The sequence below is a fragment of the Dioscorea cayenensis genome, chromosome 19, assembly GCF_009730915.1.
Source record: "Dioscorea cayenensis subsp. rotundata cultivar TDr96_F1 chromosome 19, TDr96_F1_v2_PseudoChromosome.rev07_lg8_w22 25.fasta, whole genome shotgun sequence".
Lineage (NCBI taxonomy): Eukaryota > Viridiplantae > Streptophyta > Magnoliopsida > Dioscoreales > Dioscoreaceae > Dioscorea > Dioscorea cayenensis.
The window spans coordinates 15,743,910-15,763,399 of record NC_052489.1 but is presented as its reverse complement, the minus strand read 5'-3'; the positions used below and the strand labels follow the sequence as shown (position 1 = coordinate 15,763,399).

Sequence of the window (19,490 nt, the reverse complement as noted above, 5' to 3'; positions counted from 1 at the left end):
ATCATCAACGTCCCATCGTCCCCTGAAACTATGTTCTCAATCTTCAGCTTTGCCAGGGATTTTTTAGCGGTGTCGATATCGTGCATTGTTTCAAAATGTAGGGCTAATGTACTGTCTAAAAACCAAGAGTGGCATGGTTTATTCCTTGTCTCTTCTCCTTCCTCCCCGCAATAATACCCTCCAAAAATGGCCCGGCGGCAAAGGTGGACTTTGCCAAAATCTGGAGAAGAAATTCCTCAAAAAATTGCAGTTCTCCTCTTCACAAGACTAGAAAGTAGGGTGATGGGACTTAAAAGAAGTAACCACCCCCCTCCTCCCTCCTCCTCTTTTTCCCATATGAATTGGAACTCCAACTTCACCAAGGGCATCACCATCATTTCTATGGCAAGTTAACACCAGCTAATTGGAGTTGGACTGAAAAGTAAATCATTTCAAAATGAAGGAGTTTTTGGCCATTTGAAACATTTAAGGGAGTTTTTGACCATGTGATAAAAGTAGAGGCACCTTTTGAGCAATTCCTCTTAATTATTTAAATTAGGATAACATAGTGAAAAATTTTCAAATAATTATAGGATTTTAATAAGTATTAGATATATAGATAGCAAGACTAATAACAACACATGTTACCTTAAAGCTAATAATCTTCACACAAAAGTTTCCAAATAATAATTTTAATTAAATAAAATTCTATGGTTTTGTGTGAAGATTATTCAATCAATTGAAGTTTGTAGAAGCAAGTTATTTATTTATTTATTTATTTTGTTAGGTTTAGTGTTCATATTAACTCCTAAACTATAACAACACAAGCTGGTAAATCATTTAGCAACAAGGAATTTCCATACGACTAGTTAACCAAGACCATTGGTGGCAGATCATCAAAAACATGACCCGAAACTAAGGCATTTGACTACCATACAAAAAAGTCAAGAGTAAAGCCGGACACCGACTAGTTAACGGAGACCGTCGGAAGAGGATCATCAAAAACGAGACTAAAAATCTCCTATTGAACTAATCGATTGATTCAAACCGCTAGACTTGTTTGAAGAGATGGAACTTAGGGTCCGTTTGAATGATGGGAGTGCTTCCCAAGGAATGATTTTCATATATCTTCAGTACTATTAACCCACATTTGACAATTACGAATGGTATGTGGTTTATTTACCTGTCTAACGTCAAAAACCAAATGCACCTCGAAATTAGGCTTCAACGGAATGCCCTATATTTGAGAGAACATTCCAAAGATATTAAGATGCTAAATATGCTAAACATACACAGGGATATAGAGTGAATCAAATTCCCACATTAACAAATATGTGTGTTAAACAAGTGGACGAATTATGGACGCCAGCGTTGGAATTTAATTCCACTCCATCCCTCATAAATATATATATATTAAATAAAGCATACAGACAACTTCAACTGATCATCTTAGACATAAATTCACAACTCGGAAAAGAAATGAAACAAATCACAGTGTAACTACGGCTTGAAGGAACACCAAATTAATCTCATATTCCTCAAACAAGAAGCTAATCTAACCCATCAATCACTAACATCTGACAATAATAGATCAAGATCTAGAAAACAATAATAAAATAATCTACCATTTGGTTAAGATCCGAGGAAGAGGATGCTTACCTCGACAATTAAAAGTGACACAAAACCCTTGACAATGAGGCCTTTTTCCGTCCTCGCCGCCGACACTACATGCAACCAAGGAGAGAAAAAAATGAGGCTAGGTCTCTCCCACTTTTTTTTTAATGGTGATCTAAACAGAAAGAGGGTAAGAGGCGGCTAGGTTTCAAAAATTGAAAAAAAAATTATATATATATATATATATATATATATATATATATATATATATATAAAAGCTTTTTTTTTAACATAACCACCCAGTATTAACATTTAAAATAAAAATAAAAATTAATTTCTTGGTGGGCCCACAATAAATTAATCAATTAATAAAAAATCTATTAAAAGTTTAAAGATGTGATGCTATGGTTGCATAAAACTCATTCAAAAAATTATATTTATTTATAAAACAAAAAAATTTAAAAGTAATAAAATTAAAAATGATCTCCTATGGATCACTATAATTATAAATAATTCAAAATAATTAGAAAATGAATAATTTGTTGTTAATTACTCTTGAACATGTCTAGTGAATGGGACTTTTTTAAAAACAATGTAAAACAAATGCAAAAAATAAAAAACATCCTAATAAAACACAATAATTTGAAACACCTCAAAATAATCTAAAACAACTTTTAAAAAAAAAAATATATTGCATTTAATTTGTTTAGCTGGTGAATCAAGTTGCCTACCTATCATTTTCATTATAGGAGGAATCACAACCTACATATTTTTATTGTAAGGACTTTTTTAATAAACATCTAAATGAGCAAACAAACTATCTAATTTTCATTTAGGATTAGAACAAATATAACTAGGAGCCGTTTGGTTGGGATAATATTACATTCCCACTAGAATGTGAATTTCTTTCTTGTTATAAAATTCAAATTCAATAAAATCTCAAAAATATTAACTTTCAAAAGATTTAAGAGTAAGTAAAAAATTTATATTGATTTAAAATAAATAAGTTTGACTTAATTAATATTAATAAAAATTAACTATATTAAAATTAAAATTTATTTTTTTAATAATTAAAAAAAATTAAAAAAAAAAACAACCAGGTCATGAGTTAGGAAGGCCTAACCCATAACCAGATATTGTACAATGCCGCCGGGATTACAAGCGGATTTTGCGCTATATCAAAAGTCCGGCCCATCCAGCTTAATCAATAGTTCCACCCCTTCCAATAATAGTAATTAAATAAGTATATATACAAAACCTAAAACGGCTTTTTTTTTAAATATTGTATTTTTTAAATTATATATCAAAATGTTCATTTTTAAAATTAATTACAAAAATACGCAAAAAGTACATGCATGGTACTTGCATAGTACATTTTTGCACATGGATTATTTTTAAATTTTCTTTTTAATTTTATAATAGTCTTTTATATAATATTTTATATTTACAACCTTATAATTTTTTTAAATTAATTTTTTTTCACAACCCTATTTAAATTTTATAATAGTCCTTATAATTTTTTTAAAATTAAATTTTTTTTCTCACAACCACATTTAAAATTTACAATGGTTTTTTAATATAATATTTTACGTTTAAGTCCTTATATTTTTTTAAATTTAAATTCTTTCTAACATATATCATTTTCAAAAAAAACACATATCATACTCTTTTAAATAGTATGATATATGCTTTTTTTTATTGAAAATGATATATGTTAGAAAGAATTTAAATTTTAAAAAAATATAAAAACTTAAACGTAAAATATTATATTAAAAACCATTGTAAATTTTAAATAGGGTTGTGAGAAAAATTTTAATTTAAAAAAATTATAAGGACTAAAACATAAAATATTATATTAAAAAAACATTGTAAAATGTAAATAAAATTGTGAAAAAAATTTAATTAAAAAAATTTATAAGGTGGTAAATGTAAAATATCATATAAAAAATTATTATAAAATTAAAAAAAATTTAAAAATAACTCATGTGCAAAAACGTACCATGCAAGGTATTTTTTGCTCATTTTCGTAATTAATTTAAAAAATGAGCAATTTGGTATATAATTTAAAAAATGCAATATTTATTTAAAAAAAAAAGGCGCCAAAGGCCCATACTTATAATAAAACAAATTGATTTATTGAAACAAAATATAATACAATATGTATTAACAAACAGTAAAAAACCTCAGCGTTAATTAGGAAATGTAACTTAAAACTTTAAAAATGCTTAGCTAATTAACATTAATTAAAAAAAAATTTGTTTCCAACCTGTAAATCAACCACCCAACTTATATTAGGAAATTTAACCAGAAGTACTCTTTTACTGTAACTGTTGAAAAATATTTTATAATCCATAAAACTATTGCAGATTATGAACAGTTAGCCATATTGGCAAATGATTAACATCACATTAATGAATTTTAACAAGATCACAGATCAACGGCAGCGAGTTTAATCGTCAATACTAACACTGCTTGATTTCAAATGGAATCATCCATAATTCAAGCATTGCACCATCAATTGCATACATACACATTGGTGGTGAAAATAGTCCAAATATTTGTTTAAATAAACAAGCTACCATTCCAAAGACACGGATAGAATATCGTCCAAAAAAATAAAAATAAAAAACAAATTGAAATTAATTTTCATTTGAAATCATTTTCCTTGCAAAAGGCCCTCAGCTGGGATCGACAACTTATGCCTTGCTTGTTTGGGGGTTTTATATGGTTTTATAAAGTATGGTTTTAGATAAAACCTTGCTTGGATCCAAGGTTTTTGACATGGTAAGATTTATGGGGGTAAAATGGAGGTTTGAGAACCTCCATTTTACCCCCACTTCTCAACCCTCCAAATTGGGGGGTTGGGAGGGTTTTACATTTTTATATGACAAAAATACCCTTTAACTTTTGTAATAATTACATACAAGCCATTTGTATTAATTCACTCTAAGCTAAGACATTTGCTTCATTTCTCAGAGCCCTAGCTATACCAGCTGCGATTTTCCCATTGTTGCAAGTCACTCCAAGCTTAGCCGGAGCTTCACCGGACCTCCGTCGGACCTTCACCGAACCAAAGTCGAGGTAAGTTACTATGAGAACCCCAATCTATGTATTTAAAATGAGGGTTCTTGCTCATTGAACAATGTGTGGTTGTTTGTTGGAAAAGCTTTGTTTTGTTGTTTGTATGAATTCATAGATTTAAATTTATACAAAGGTGCTGGTCATTTATTTGTGTTGTTTTGTTATCTAGTGATGGTTTTTGCAAAATTCCAATATCTTGTTGAATATATATAATCTCTAGTATTGAGTAATGGGTCATTGTCTTTGGTAGGATTTTTGTTTTTTTGCAGTCTGTGCTCATGATAATGGCATATATTTCTTTTGTTTCTTATGATGTTAACACCAAATTCATTTAAGTGGTACAAATATCCCATTGAAAGATGCATCGATGTCTGTTCGGGATGACTTAATAAAAAAATTAAGAAAAATATTTAAAAGATGCGAGCGTAATTTTTTTGCTCGCTTAGCAATGCATCCGGATCGATCATAATAGAGACATAAACATTTACATCAAACCCTAAAAATACAAAGGCAAAAATGTTACAAGTATAGCACAACCTAGTATTGTCATGAAATTTGCCATATAAACCAAGTATTATCAAGTTCAACAGCTTGACACAAAGGATTTTTTTTGCTTGAAAGCAGATAATTTCATATAGTGATGAACATTTTCAAGTTCTAAGAAACCTAAGTTATACCAAAAATTTGATATCATGGCATCTATCATATGGTTAGATTAAAGAATAAAGAGCACATTAGACATTTAAGAGGATATCTCAATGTTCAAAATTGAACCAATAATTTTATTTTTTAGGTTGAAATCATAAGCAATATCCCATGGTTATCAATTAGAGTCCAAAGGCAAATCCAGGCCTAACCATGACAATACCAACCTCTACACTGCCAGAAACCTCGTACCCTTCAATTTTAGTCTTAATCCACTCATTCACAACAAATGGACGGGTTGCATGGATCATGACACTTGGTAGAAAATTTGTGAATATCTGCAACAAAAATAACATATTAAACCAGTCCATAATTTTCATCAAGTAAACATACTAAAAGTATAGTGTTACACCATGTATTGATAATTAGTTGAATAGGTATTCTAACATAAAAGACAGCACCTCACGGCCAGCAAGGTTCAGCAATACAGTTCCAAGACCTCCAGCAGTAAGCCATTTCTGGATTGAAGATAAACAGAAATGTCCTAAACTAAAAAATAAATCTCACTATATAACTCCTTTGTTCCTCACCTAGCTGCGATTTTCACAAAGAACTACATATCACCAACACCAGATTTTATTTATTTATTTATCTATTTATTTATTTCTTTATTTTCTAATGGAATTTTTTCATCATTATAGTCTGGTCCTTCTAATTTAATATTTCATTTCATTTGTTATCTTATTTCATTTGAAGTAAATTTTCCTTTTGTATTGTTTTTTTTTTAATATTTATGAATAAACTTTTCATGCTTTATCAGATGGAAGATGAAAAAATTGCATTATGTAAAATGCTTCTCGTACGACAATTGTTTGGACCATTTACACGATGCTATGACATTTTCAAAAATGGAATGAGCGGATTTGCTTGGAGTCCAACAACGGAAATGTGGAATGCCGAGCCGGAGGTGTGGCAACACCTAATTGAGGTTTGTTTATTTGTTCATTATAATGTTAGAAATGTGCAAATCGGGATCCACTTAAAGATTTTGATGTATGGGATATGGTTACGAACATAGGAATACCACAATCTCTGCATACCAAGGCATATGTGTTCCTCGTCAAAGACCCAAAAATGTTAGAAAATGTGATTAGATGCCCGGACTCGCATCGCAAATCGGTGTTGTTGGAGTTAATGGGGCATCATCATGAATCACAAGACTAAAAATGGAAGGTTCGTAATTTTTTTGGATATTCATGTCTTCATTTGAACACGAAAGTAATTTATTTTATATAATTTATTTGCTTAGCGTATTCTTTTATTTATTTTCTTTTATGTTATTAGTACATGAATTTAATTTGTTTTCAAATTTTTTTCCAACTTATCAGGGCGACTATGGTGGTTACTACATCATCACAATGGTTTGTTACCCAATGTTTTGTGATGTAAGAACTTGCTTTTTGTTAAATGAAACAATGTTAAGTGTGGGATTATATTATATGCACTACTTTGTTAATTGTGAACAAATTGTTGTTAAGTGTGAATTTCATTATGTCGACAAATTTATATTAAGTGTTCGTTACATTATGTCGACTATTTTGTTAATTGTGTAAATTGTTGAATTTCTTTGTTTTTTTTATGTGAACTTTGGTGTTCATTAGACTTTGTTCATTGTGTAAATTGTTCGATTTTTTTTAATGTGAAATTTGGTTTGTATCAAGATTTTGTAATTGAAAAGTTTTATCAATTATTGTTATAACTTAATTGTAATATAAAAATATATTATTACAAATTTATGTTTGATATGTATATATTTTAACATTCAAAGGGTCTTTTTCGTAATTTTAATATATAACTTTACCTTACCTTACCTTCAAACCAAGCATAACATGGTTCATAAACCTTCATTTACTCTACCTTTGTCCCAAGCAAGATATGGTTTACAACCTCATTTACCATACCTTACCATACCTTACCATACTTTATAAAACCTTTCCAAACCTTCAAACAAGCAAAGCATTAGAACTAATAACCAATTAATTTTGATACAACCACATCTTCAAAAGGGATCTTGATACATTAATAAAATTCAGAATTTCAACTCAAACCTTGATTGTATCTCCAGAAGCAGGAGAAACCTGCTGAAACAGGCTCAACCTGGTGCGTTTTTTAGCTTCACCAAACAAAGATGCCCTTGTCGATTTCAAAATGTATACTTCCACAAAATCTCCAACAATTGGGTTCCTCTCCCCATCATCATCAAACGAATGACGAAGCGGAACATTAACAAAAGAGACTCTATGACCTCTATCTGTCTTTCCAATGAGTTCAGTCTCCGGGGCTCTCTTATTGGGCCCCTCAACTAAAATAAGTTGGGTGGTTCCAACCTGTAAATCATACCGCTGTCCAGTGCTTTCACGAAAGACATCAATAAGTTCCATGAGTCGTCTTTGCTTTATATTCTCCGGGACATCATCTACATAATTTCGGTGAGCATGAGTTCTTTCCCTCATGCTGTATGCAAACATGTAGGCCATATCATAACCAACAGCTTTTACAAGGCTTAGTGTATCAGCATGTTCTTCCTCTGTTTCTCCACAAAATCCTGTAAGAAATAAACTAATAGGTGTTGAAAACAAGGAGTGGTATAAATTTTTACCATTTTAACAAGTGGAATATCATAGGGAAATAGACAAACAATTGCAGATGGGAAGAGCAAGTGGCCATATGATCACAAAACATGCAGCAAGGGTTTCACCAAATCATGCTCTGGAAATTGCATTAAAAAAATAATAATAAGGTGTCAGATACACATTATCTTTGCTCATCCCATGAATAGATTTCAATTCGATATAATATAAGCTAGTGGCCATGGCATTCAATCCATTGATAAGCAACATACATTATAGAAGAAATCTTCCTTTAGTTGCTCCTGTAAGAGATGGATAGCTTGTTTTAGCTTATGGGTCTATACAAGAAAGATAAAATATATGTCAAGGATCTCCCCTATCACATTCCAATATAGTATTTTGCAACAAAGAAAAAATTGTTTGATTGATCTTTTGTTGGCACCAGAAGAAAACATAGAACTAACTTGGCACAAGTATCCGCAAAGAGACTTTTCTCCTCTTAAACCCATGGCAACTAGTTCACTAATGAGCAGCTTTCTGGTAAACCAAGTCCTGCCCTCAATTAAAACATACTACATACCTTCAGATATAACATAGAAACTGCATACTAAACGCTAAAAATGATGAGTTGACTAGAAATTTGCATATGCAATGACAGCTTTCACCATGTTTTGTTCCATAATTTTCTGTTGAAGATCCTTTCTCTATAAAGATGCATTTCTAGAGTAAAAAGTTCAGAATGTAGTCTAAGTGAAGAAATTTAGTATGGTATTCCAAGATGGTGCTGCACTTGGATTTTAATAGACTTAGAGCAATGATAGTCATGAAGTGTTGAAAGTATAAAAAGAAAGGAGATTTGCAACCTATGTTTAAAGTGTTAAGCAAGCTGTCTAATTAACATTCCTCATAGATAATTTCTCCATGAAGAGAAAATAAGTTTCACCATTGTATAGACCCCACAAATTGTTGTGATCTCCAAAAATCCTAAATTTGAAAACAAAGAATGTGCGAAACAAACTTTCTTATTTAAAGTTAAGCATAGAATGTGTAAAAAGCATGTTCACATATTCATAAGGTAGAAAAGCATAGACAGCCATACTTTCGAAGCTATCTATTTACAATTATAAAGAAAACACCAGGCTTTGGAACACAGGTGATACTTCTTTTGGATGACAATATAAAGAATGGGCTAAAGAGAAGGGTTTTACAATGTAACTAAGCCTGAATCCCACAAAGAAATTACTAGAAAATTGGACAAAAACATCACAATTCCTATGAAGAAAACTTAATCAAATAGCAATTTTTGTGCTATGATGCACGTATTTTAAGGGGAAACTTATAATGGTATAATTCAGGACAAGGGCAATACTCATATTCCAAACAAGAAAAGAATTATCAACAAAGTAGCTCATGTACAGGCAAATTAATCAGCTAAACCAATGGAAGAATAATTAATAATAACAGAAGGCAGATAACACCTTCAGCAGACTTAAAATAGTGTTGTAACTTCACATTTAAAAGAAAGATAGGTTAAAATGCTCACCACATATGAAATCACTGCTAATCCCCACATCTGGAATTATGTCTCGTATTTTATGCACAAGGTCCAGGTATGCTTCTCTTGTATATCCTCGACGCATTCTCTCAAGTACACTAGTACTTCCTGTTTGTGCTGGCAAATGTATACTTTTACAGATATTGTATCTCTCTCTCATTATAAATAGTAAATCATCTGGAAAGTCCTTTGGATGCGGGGAGGTATATCGGAAGCGCATCTCAGGAAACTCTGTGGACAGCTGATCCAACAGATCAGAAAATCTTAATCCCATGGTCTTCACTTTGCACATGCTGGAAAATCCTTCACTTAGTTGCCAATTTGATCCTGGAACAACATCCTGAACTCCTGACGCGTCATTGTAACTATTCACATTCTGACCAAGAAGCATGACTTCCTTTACGCCCTGTTGCCAAAGCTCACCAACCTCTCTTACTATTGATTCCACTGGGCGAGATCTCTCTCTGCCACGAGTAAAAGGGACTATGCAAAATGAACACATATTGTTGCATCCCCTCATTATCGAAACAAAAGCAGTAACTGAGTTGCTTGCAATCCTTACTGGACTGATATCAGCATAAGTTTCCTCAAGAGAAAGAAGAGTGTTGATTCCCTTTTGCCCATAATCAACTGCTTCTAGTAGACGGGGCAGATCCCTATACGCATCTGGTCCACATACTACATCCACCATCTTATCTGCATCCAATATTTTGTCTTTCAACCTCTCAGCCATACATCCAAGAACCACTATCTTTGGAGGATGCTTAGACTGTGACCTACCTGTTGCTACATTGCTCTTCCATTCTCTTTTTAGAAACCAGAAGTAGTTAAGCCTCTGCCACACTTTCTGTTCAGCATTGTCCCTAATGGCACATGTGTTGATGAAAATGAGCTCTGCATTCTCAGGGTCTGACACAATTTCCTCATACCCAGCATTCTTCATGATAGAAAGTACGATTTCCATGTCATTGATATTCATTTGACATCCATATGTCTCATGATATACACGACCTTTACTTGTCTTTTCAGAGGTTGGCACCTGACTGGTTCAAGCACAAAACAGACATACAAACACATTAATTGAACTGCAAGAAAATGTGTAATACCCCAGAAAGAATTATAAACACGAATGATGATGTAATAATGCAAAACGACAACTAAACATAGGCCAGATCACAGCATTATAAGGAAGCAAAGCTTTAGGTGAAAAGAATTTGTGATTTTAGCTTCAAGATATTAATTGTCACAGTACACATTGGAAACTTGACAATTAGCAATAACTGATCAAGTAAGCTAGATGGGAAATATGAATAGCTTACACAAATAGTATATGAAGTAGCAACCAATCAACTTTTTGTGACGTAAAAGTGTACACAAAGTCTCTAACTTCTGGAATATAATCTTCAGCATATTAAAAAGATTAAATGTTGTATCATGTAACAAATACGACATATTATGAGTTCTTCATCCTATGAGACTAGAGGTCAGAGACGGATACACATTAGGGGAAAAAATATAAAGGGATCATATTTAACAATTAAAGGTCAAAAACCAAGTAGAATAGAAAAAATGAAAGTATACAGATATAAAAAAGGAAGGATAACTCATTTAAAAATCTTTGGAAATAATGTTCAACTCCCCTTTTCTAATAATCAGAAATTTGGCAGCAAATGGCAGGTTACTGCATCAGCTGTTATCTGAAATGCTAAACAACATAAACCCTATTAAAATGGAAGAGTTCCTATGATAGGTTAGAGGTTAGCAAAAAGCAGTAACAACAAACTCCCAACTGTTAAATATTTGACAAGCACAAGAAGGCTCATTGCTTAATTTCATCAAAGACTACATAAAAAAGCTCATGGAAAGGAAATAGCATAGTGTCAACATCTATGTGACTCCACTTTACACAGCAGCCAATTACAATATCTCAATAAAAACCTTTCTCTACCCAGGTCATGGTTCCTGTGGCTCAACAGTTATGTTACACATCTTATGAGCTACATATATGAGCAAAATATTATAAGTTTAACACTGAAAGGCATTTGTGTTGCACGGCATATGTCTTCTGAGACACAGCACTGGCTTCCAACTTTTACTTCCAAGTCAAGAAAAATTTGCCCAGTTGGCACATGCAGTGTAAGCAGTTTCAAAGCATACTAAAGGCATGACACAATGATGAGCATTCAAAGCTTAAGCTGCCAAGAATATGAACAGAAAAACCAAACTTAAATTTTAAGATATGCAAAGTTTGAAATTAGAACCAATACAGCCACAAGCCTATTTTAACTAGCAAGCTCTCCTGTAAGGAACACAATACCAAATTGGCCATCAAGTAGAGACATCCAAAAAGTATATCACAAACCTAATACCTTTGAAATGAAACAACAAACTTAACTACAAAACTTTTAGAGGCCAAAAGATCACAAAGATCAATTCATTAATTTTCATATCACCACATTCAAATATTTACAATGCAATTAAAAGAAAATGAAACTTCCAAACACTCCACCACTTAAAAGGTTTAAAGCAAAACAAAAAAAAAAAACCAAAGTATTAAGGCAAGATGATTCTATTTGCTACAATTTAATCTAAACCTACATACACCTTGAAAAGAAAAAACAACAAGCTAAGTCTTATCATTTCACAGTTGATGCAATAAAAGGAAGGCAAATATGAATAGATTTACCACAGCTTAAGCCAAACAGCAGCGAAATCAACCCACAGTGCAGACAAGGAAAAAACATATGAAATCAAAATTCAGCATCCACTCTAAATCAAATGTGAAAATAAGGACTACAAGGATTATGACAATTAGGGTTCTAAACCACAAGAATGGATATGTTCAGTCTTTTCTCTTCCGTCTTCAATGATACAATTTGATATTCTTATTATTTTTATTTTCTTGGGCAAATGCTTAATATAAATGATCACCTAAAATTTAATTTAACCAGCTTAAATAAGCAATTTGATCTTCCTACATACAACACTTAGGTAAGAAAGCATTAATACACTAGGCTCAAATAGACCAACCAAAGTAGTTACACATCAATAGAAATGGAAATAAATGAATTAATATAATTAACAAATCAGCAGAACACATTCTCTTTTGCCACATTCTGCAGGAAATAGGCATAAGCTTTGAGCTCCATAAAATTCTCTTACTAGCATGTAAATCTTGATTTTACTTTTAAACTTTGAATTAAATTTTAGAGAATGACAACTAATTTAAATGAAACTTGGACTAGCTACATAAGAGTTGGTTACACTCCTATATAACAGTTATAGGCATAATTTTGCATTTTAACTTTTAGTTTTATTTAAATAAAAAACAAACAATTTCATCAGTTTTAGTCACATGTTTGATTTTATTAATTTTTCCAAACTTAGAAAAAATAATAACTTAAGACCCGCAGAATAATACTTTTTTAAAATTAACAATTTTAGCATTTAATAATCATTAACTATTTCATTTTTAAATGGACAAGTGACTCCTCTTGTTGGTCAGATTCCCTTCATACTGGAGTAAAAGCTTCCTAACCGTCTGAGAGAGGGAAGTCGCTAATGAGATATGAGAGGCACTTAGTTTTCATCCCTAGGTTGAATCTACCTATGGTCTCATTTTCCGAAAGGAAATTGCAAGTACCGACATCAATGAGTGTAAAACATGTCATACTAGCTATGCAAGAGATGCCCTTTCCTAACAGTCAGTGATAGCCACCATATCATGATCCATACTTGCTATATAATTCCTCTCCCAATGCACAACCAATATAATCCAGTTCCCCAAATTAAGCCTTCAGGCCTTCAGTAACATTTCTCTTCCAAAACACCAGAAAGTAAAACTCACATATCCAACACAAAAACCTCCAAGGCACTAACTTTATACTGGCAGTCTGGCACAGGCAAGATGCGCCTTCTTTAGGATCAAATATCCCACTAAATTCACCAAATCACATAAACCTCTCACAATTTTCCAAATTTAACTCAGGAGACTCAGAATCAATACAAAAAGAACCAAGTCAATAATAATATAAATAAAATCCTTCCAAGACAAAAATCAAAAGAAAAACTCACTCTACTTGGATTTCAGCAGCAGCGGCGGTCGCGTGACGGACGAACTGGTGATGAGAGCTTCGAAGATTGCCAGCATTGAAAATGGACCAGCCGCCGGAGACAGGGGAGAAACGAGAGAGGACAAAGCATCTGAACAAGAGATTCGGAGCAACAGTGAAGATGCGCGACGTCGCTGATGAGGAAAAGGGCCTGGAGCAGGAGAAGGAGAAGGAGGAGGAGGGGGGAAGCAGAGAGCAGAGGGAGAGGCGGCGGCATCTCTGAAGAGAAAGATTTGCGCGGAATGCAGCGTGGGGCTGGTTCATGAGAGGGGCGAGGGACGCCATTGGGATTGCTAGCAAGGGTTTTCAAGGATGTCTTGGAATCATGGGTGGCACTGGTTTTGAACCAGAGCCCTGGTGTACTCGGTGCGGCTGTTATCTAGGGCCTATTGAATGAATTTTTACTGGGTTTTCCTCCCTTTAAAAACTATTCTTTATTAATATTTAATTAAAAAAAAAAAAACCTTGCATACAGCAATAAAATTACATGTTCCATAAATCACATTATAAGCATTGATTTTAAAATCATATTGGATCGCAAACCGGTCTCATATTTGGGTCATGAGTCAATTGGTTCAAACGAATGACCCATTCTGGTCGGACCAGATGATGTCATAAATAAAAATATAAAATAATAAACTTTATCATATTTGTAATCATAATTATCTTAAATATTTATTTTATCAAAATCGTTGAAGATTCAAATAATTAATCTAGGAGAAGCAACAAATACAACTCCCTAAATTTTTTTGTTTCTTATGGCCCGTTTGGTGGACATAATAACAACGATAGGATATGATAGACTATCATACTATTGTCTTTTGTTTAGTGTGTCGATAGGATAGTCTTATCCTATTGGCCCATTTTATCATGCTGCCACATGATAATGAATCCTATTAGGGGGAGTCAGGATATAAATAGGTAAGATATGATAAAAAATTAAATTTACTTTTTTGCCTTATTATTTGGTTTATTTCCTTGTCTAGGATTTCATTGTATCTTCTTTTAATCTTTTAAACATGATGCCTGTGACAAGAAGCTTGTCAAGTGTCAACAACTAGATAGAACACTAATTTCAATATTTTAAGTAGGATTTTATGCATTTAGAGTGGTTAAAAAATTTCCCCATCAATCGCTTGAGCAGATTATTTTTCATCTAAATCTCTTTTTTTTAATCATGTGTTATTTTTAGTTTCTCTAGTGTGATGATCTTTTTTTCAAATTGATTTTGATGTGATCTATTTATTTTCCATTAATGAGTTTGTTACTTTAGTTTTATGTCATATTGATGACTTTGTTTATGATTTTCTCCAAAGAAACAGATATAAGGTATTAACTATAATTTTTGCAAGTTGGTGATATTGCAATCTATATATTTGTAGACATTATTTAAAGGTTATTTATTTTTAAAAAAGTTAAAATATATAGATAAGTAAATTGTTAAGGAAATATTAAAAAAAAAGTCTATTTTAAAAATATATATATAACTATATTATAAAGGGTAATTTTGTCTATTTACATACCATTTATATCATATCCCGCCATTATCCGGTCCACTTCAAACATAAAATAGTCCACTTCAAACATAAAATAGGATAACAAAATGTTATCTAATAGTTTATCCGGTGCACATCAAACATATGATAGGATATGATCTTATCATGCCCATATCCTTTCCTACTCCATCCAGCCCTCATATCATATCTGTCCATATCCTATCATGTCCACCAAACGGGCCCTTATTCTATTAATCATAAATGGATGATGATAATCACATAAGTTAAACCACCAATTAAGCTCGTGACTTTTTATTTGGCCATCAAAGAGAGAAATGTTCACTCTCTAATTATGTGAGGATGAGATAAGGCATGAACAAAAAAAATTCAAAACAAAGCTAGAACTAAGTATTCTTAATTTAATTCTTAGATTTGATCACTATTACCATTAAAATAAAAGTATAGAATAAAATAAGTTCTAAATGATCTATACCTCTTAAACAATCTACAAGTTTCTTCTTTTACTCATTTTTTCATACTTCAAAACTCCAAAGTTCCAAGAATCCAAACAACATTTTCGACAAATCAAAACTCAAACAGCATCATCAAATTAAGAAAAAAAGAGCCGATTCATGCCCTAAGTCCTTTCTGATGTGGACTAATTCAAATCCACATAGCACTCCACTATCTCACATCACACCCACTACTCACATCACACCCACTACTCACATTACACCCACTATCTCACTTTGCACCCACGATCTCGAACACGTAAAGTACTTACATAACTGTGTATACATCTATAAATAGCCTGCCTCATTTAAGTGAAGGAGGACTTTTTGGAAGAAGCGGGGAGCAAAGGAAGACAAGTGTTTTTCTCTACTGACTTAGCCATCGGAGTGCTTGTGGGGAATACTTCCCACACTGCTACAGGTCTTGGCATCTGAAGAAGGAAGAGACTCCAACTCCTTTTGTTCGATCTCCAAGTCGAAGTTCGAAGTTCTACAAATTTGAGGTCCCCTACAAATTCACTGTTGTATTCTGGCAACAACAGTTGGCGCCGTCTGTGGGAACGATCAAAAGGCCATCACACAAGCTTGCTTTCGTATAGTATCTTCAGTCTACGCTAATGCCACCAAAGAAGTCCCATACATCACGCTCTCAAATGGCTACAACTCAAGATGAAATGATTCCTCAAAGTGTCAACCTTCAAGAACAATTAGAAGTTCCACCTGAGCCCTCAAAAGATACAATGCCAACGATTCCCTTAAGCGAATATGAAGCGCTTAAAAAGAAGTTCGATGAAAATAACAGAAAGTTGGATGATTTAATGCACTTTGTCCAACAAGCTCTACCTCAAGCAACATTCCCATCCAACCTCTATCATAAGGGAAAGAAAGCTATGGAACAACAAGAGCAAGGTGATTCGCGTCCTCATAACCAAGAGAGGGTTGAACTTCCACTAGCAGGAAAAAACACAGAAAAAATCCAAGAGGTGGTAGAAAGCACCTACAAAGGAGAATCAAGAGCGTTTGAGAGAGATGCGGAGGAATCTACCTTTAGCATAAAGGAGACAGCTGATCTAAAAAAGATGATTGAACAGGTACTGGAACAGAAGAAGCTGGTTCCTACTGAGGAAACACCACAGAGAAGTAAGGTACCTTTCGTCAAAGAAATCATGGTAAAGCCACTACCCAAAAAGTTCAAGATGCCACAGCTAACAAGTTATTCTGGGAAGGGGGACCCTTATGACCATATGCAAAACTATGAGGCAGTGATGCTTCTCCATGGATGGGAGGACGCAATCATGTGCAGAGCATTTCCGCTTACTTTAACAGAGCATGCACGCATATGGTTTAATAATCTGAAGGAAGGATCAATTTCAAACTTCAATCAGTTGAGGAAGGAATTTATAGATGGGTTCCTCATTAATGCTAGGAGAAAGAAGGACGCTTCGTATCTTCTGACCATTAAACAAGAAGAGAAAGAGAGCCTGAAAGACTATGTTGAAAGATTTCGTGCCGCTACCTTAGAAGTACAGGATCTTCAAGCCACAGTGGCCGTCTCAGGAATGCTTCAAGGGACAAGGTCAAGAGATTTTCAAAAATCCCTTTCCCTAGATCAACCCCTCACTCTTGGAGATCTGTTCAGTCGAGCTAATAAGTTTATCCTTTCGGAAGATGTTATGAGGCACATCAATGCTGGAAACAGAGATAAGAAAAGAAAAGATAGAGATGAAACGAGCGATGAAGGGAGAAAGACTGGAAGGGGAAATGAACACAGACAAGTTCCAAAACTCAAATTTGAGAACTTCACACCATTAAGCCAACCACGTTCTACCATCCTAGCAAGTATAGAAGGATCTGGGCTCCTCACCTTTCCTCCTAAGGCAAACAAGACAATGGGCAAATTTACAGACGCATACTGCAGGTTTCACAAAACCCATGGACACTCAACTGATAGATGCAGAGAACTGATGAATGAGATTGAATCTCTAGTGCGCCAAGGAAAGCTTAACAGATTTGTCTACTCAGAAGCATGGAGAAACGAGAAACCGACTTACTCAAAAAAGGAAAGATCTGAAGATAACAGGGGGATGAAGGATAAAAAAGACTCCAAGACGAGGGAGAAAACCCCCACTTTAGATAACAACCCATCTCACCCAGCAATACATGTTATCATCGGGGGTGAAACCTTAGCAAGTGAGACCTCTTCATCAAGGAAAGCTTATGCAAGGCAAGCTTATGAAGTTAACAACATCATGAAAACACACGAGAATGAAGAACCTATCACTTTTACTTCCGAAGATCAAGGAGATGTAGTCATGCCCCACGATGATGCAATGGTTATTTCCGCAACCATTATGAAGTTGCAGTAGAGAGAATTCTCATTGATAATGGGAGCTCTGTAAACCTTATCTATTGGAACTAAAGATCACGCTCTTAAGATGTGTGCTTTCATTTCCCCGTAGGATGAAAGTTTAAGGTGCGAACCGTTCATCTCTTCCTTTATAGAAGATCAGGCTCTTAAGATGTGTGCTTTCATTTCCCCGTAGGATGAAAGTTTAAGGTGCGAACCGTTCATCTCTTCCTTTATAGAAGATCAGGCTCTTAAGATGTGTACTTTCATTCCCCTGTAGAATTCTCTCTACTATCTCACATCACACCCACTACTCACATTACACCCACTATCTCCCTTTGCACCCACGATCTCGAACACGTAAAGTACTTACATAACTGTGTATACATCTATAAATAGCCTCCCTCATTTAAGTGAGGGAGGACTTTTTGGAAGAAGCGGGGAGCAAAGGAAGACAAGTGTTTTTCTCTACTGACTTAGCCATCGGAGTGTTTGTGGGGAACACTTCCCACACTGCTACAGGTCTTGGCATCTGAAGAAGGAAGAGACTCCAACTCCTTTTGTTCGATCTCCAAGTCGAAGTTCGAAGTTCTACAAATTTGAGGTCCCCTACAAATTCACTGTTGTATTCTGGCAACAACACTTTCTTTTAAAAAAAACTAAAAACCAGGTTCTATCCGGTTTTGGTCCGACCGGCCGGTTTGCCAGGTTTGACTAGTTCACAAATTGGTCAACAATTATACTAAAACCGGACCGGGCTATGGGCCGGTTCCCGGTTTTTCCGGTCCGGTTTTAAAAACATTGATTATAAGTGCCCAAGTTGACCATATTTCAAAGAGTAAAAAAAAAAATTACAATTAAAAATTTCACGTGCATTTAGCTTATTTTTCCCATTTTGGTTATTTCTCACTCTATCGTAGTGTATTAAGGGGTTGTTTGATTCATGGAATTTTATATTATCTCAGGAATTGAATTACTAAAAATATGGAGTAATTCTTAAGTCATATTAAAGGGAATATGTGCAATTTTTATTTAATTGACACCAATGTGGTCAAAATATAACATTGTAGTGTTTGGATAGATGAGAATTTTTATGACAAATTATCTGTTTACTAAAATACCCTTATCTGATAAGTGTCAAATATATCAAGTTGATAATATCAAAATTGTTTACTAATAAATATTTTTTATTGTTAAAAAATTTACTTTTAATATAGTTAATATTTATTAATATTAATAAAGCCAAACTTACCTATTTTAAATAAATATAAATTATTACTTATTTTTGAATTTTTAAAAAGTTGATATTTTTGAGACTTTATTGAACTTGAAGGGTGTAACAGGAAAAAAATCACATTCTTCTAGCAATGTAAGATTACCACCTATTGAGTTGATAATCACATTTCTACTAATATTGGTCAAGTTATCACATCCCAGGAATATGTTATTCCCACTCTATATAAATAAACAACGTAATATAATATTACCTAGTCCTTATTACAGGGTAATACCACATACC

General features: G+C 33.4%; 2 protein-coding genes across 3 annotated transcripts; one reads left to right on the top strand and one right to left on the bottom strand.

The window, feature by feature from the left end:
* Nucleotides 1–7,209: 7,209 nt before the first annotated feature.
* On the bottom strand, nt 7,210–13,993 carry LOC120250089 (CDK5RAP1-like protein). 2 transcript variants are annotated; one of them, XM_039258863.1, is made up of 4 exons: nt 13,579–13,993; nt 10,285–10,547; nt 9,493–10,200; nt 7,210–7,924 (listed from the first exon to the last, which is right to left on the bottom strand). In XM_039258863.1, exons 1-4 carry the CDS (start codon nt 13,899–13,901, stop codon nt 7,422–7,424), a joined length of 1,797 nt encoding a protein of 598 aa, XP_039114797.1. In that variant the 5' UTR covers nt 13,902–13,993; the 3' UTR covers nt 7,210–7,421. The 2 variants fall into 2 exon arrangements, with proteins under 2 accessions (XP_039114797.1, XP_039114795.1); XM_039258861.1 differs by having other exon boundaries at nt 9,493–10,547.
* Nucleotides 13,994–16,241: 2,248 nt separating this feature from the next.
* Nucleotides 16,242–17,990, top strand: LOC120284081. The gene has a single exon (XM_039290896.1). It carries the CDS (start codon nt 16,242–16,244, stop codon nt 17,988–17,990), a length of 1,749 nt encoding a protein of 582 aa, XP_039146830.1.
* The last annotated feature ends 1,500 nt before the right edge of the window (nt 17,991–19,490 follow it).

Excerpts from the sequence above, each read along its gene's own strand:
- LOC120250089 (XM_039258861.1), bottom strand. The coding sequence starts at position 13,901 with ATGGCGTCCCTCGCCCCTCTCATGAACCAGCCCCACGCTGCATTCCGC. Across the intron at positions 10,548-13,578 it reads GCTGCTGAAATCCAAGTAGA|TCAGGTGCCAACCTCTGAAA; the intron begins GTGAGTTTTTCT and ends TGCTTGAACCAG. Across the intron at positions 7,925-9,492 it reads TAGCAGTGATTTCATATGTG|GATTTTGTGGAGAAACAGAG; the intron begins GTGAGCATTTTA and ends TATTTCTTACAG.
- LOC120284081 (XM_039290896.1), top strand. The coding sequence starts at position 16,242 with ATGCCACCAAAGAAGTCCCATACATCACGCTCTCAAATGGCTACAACT.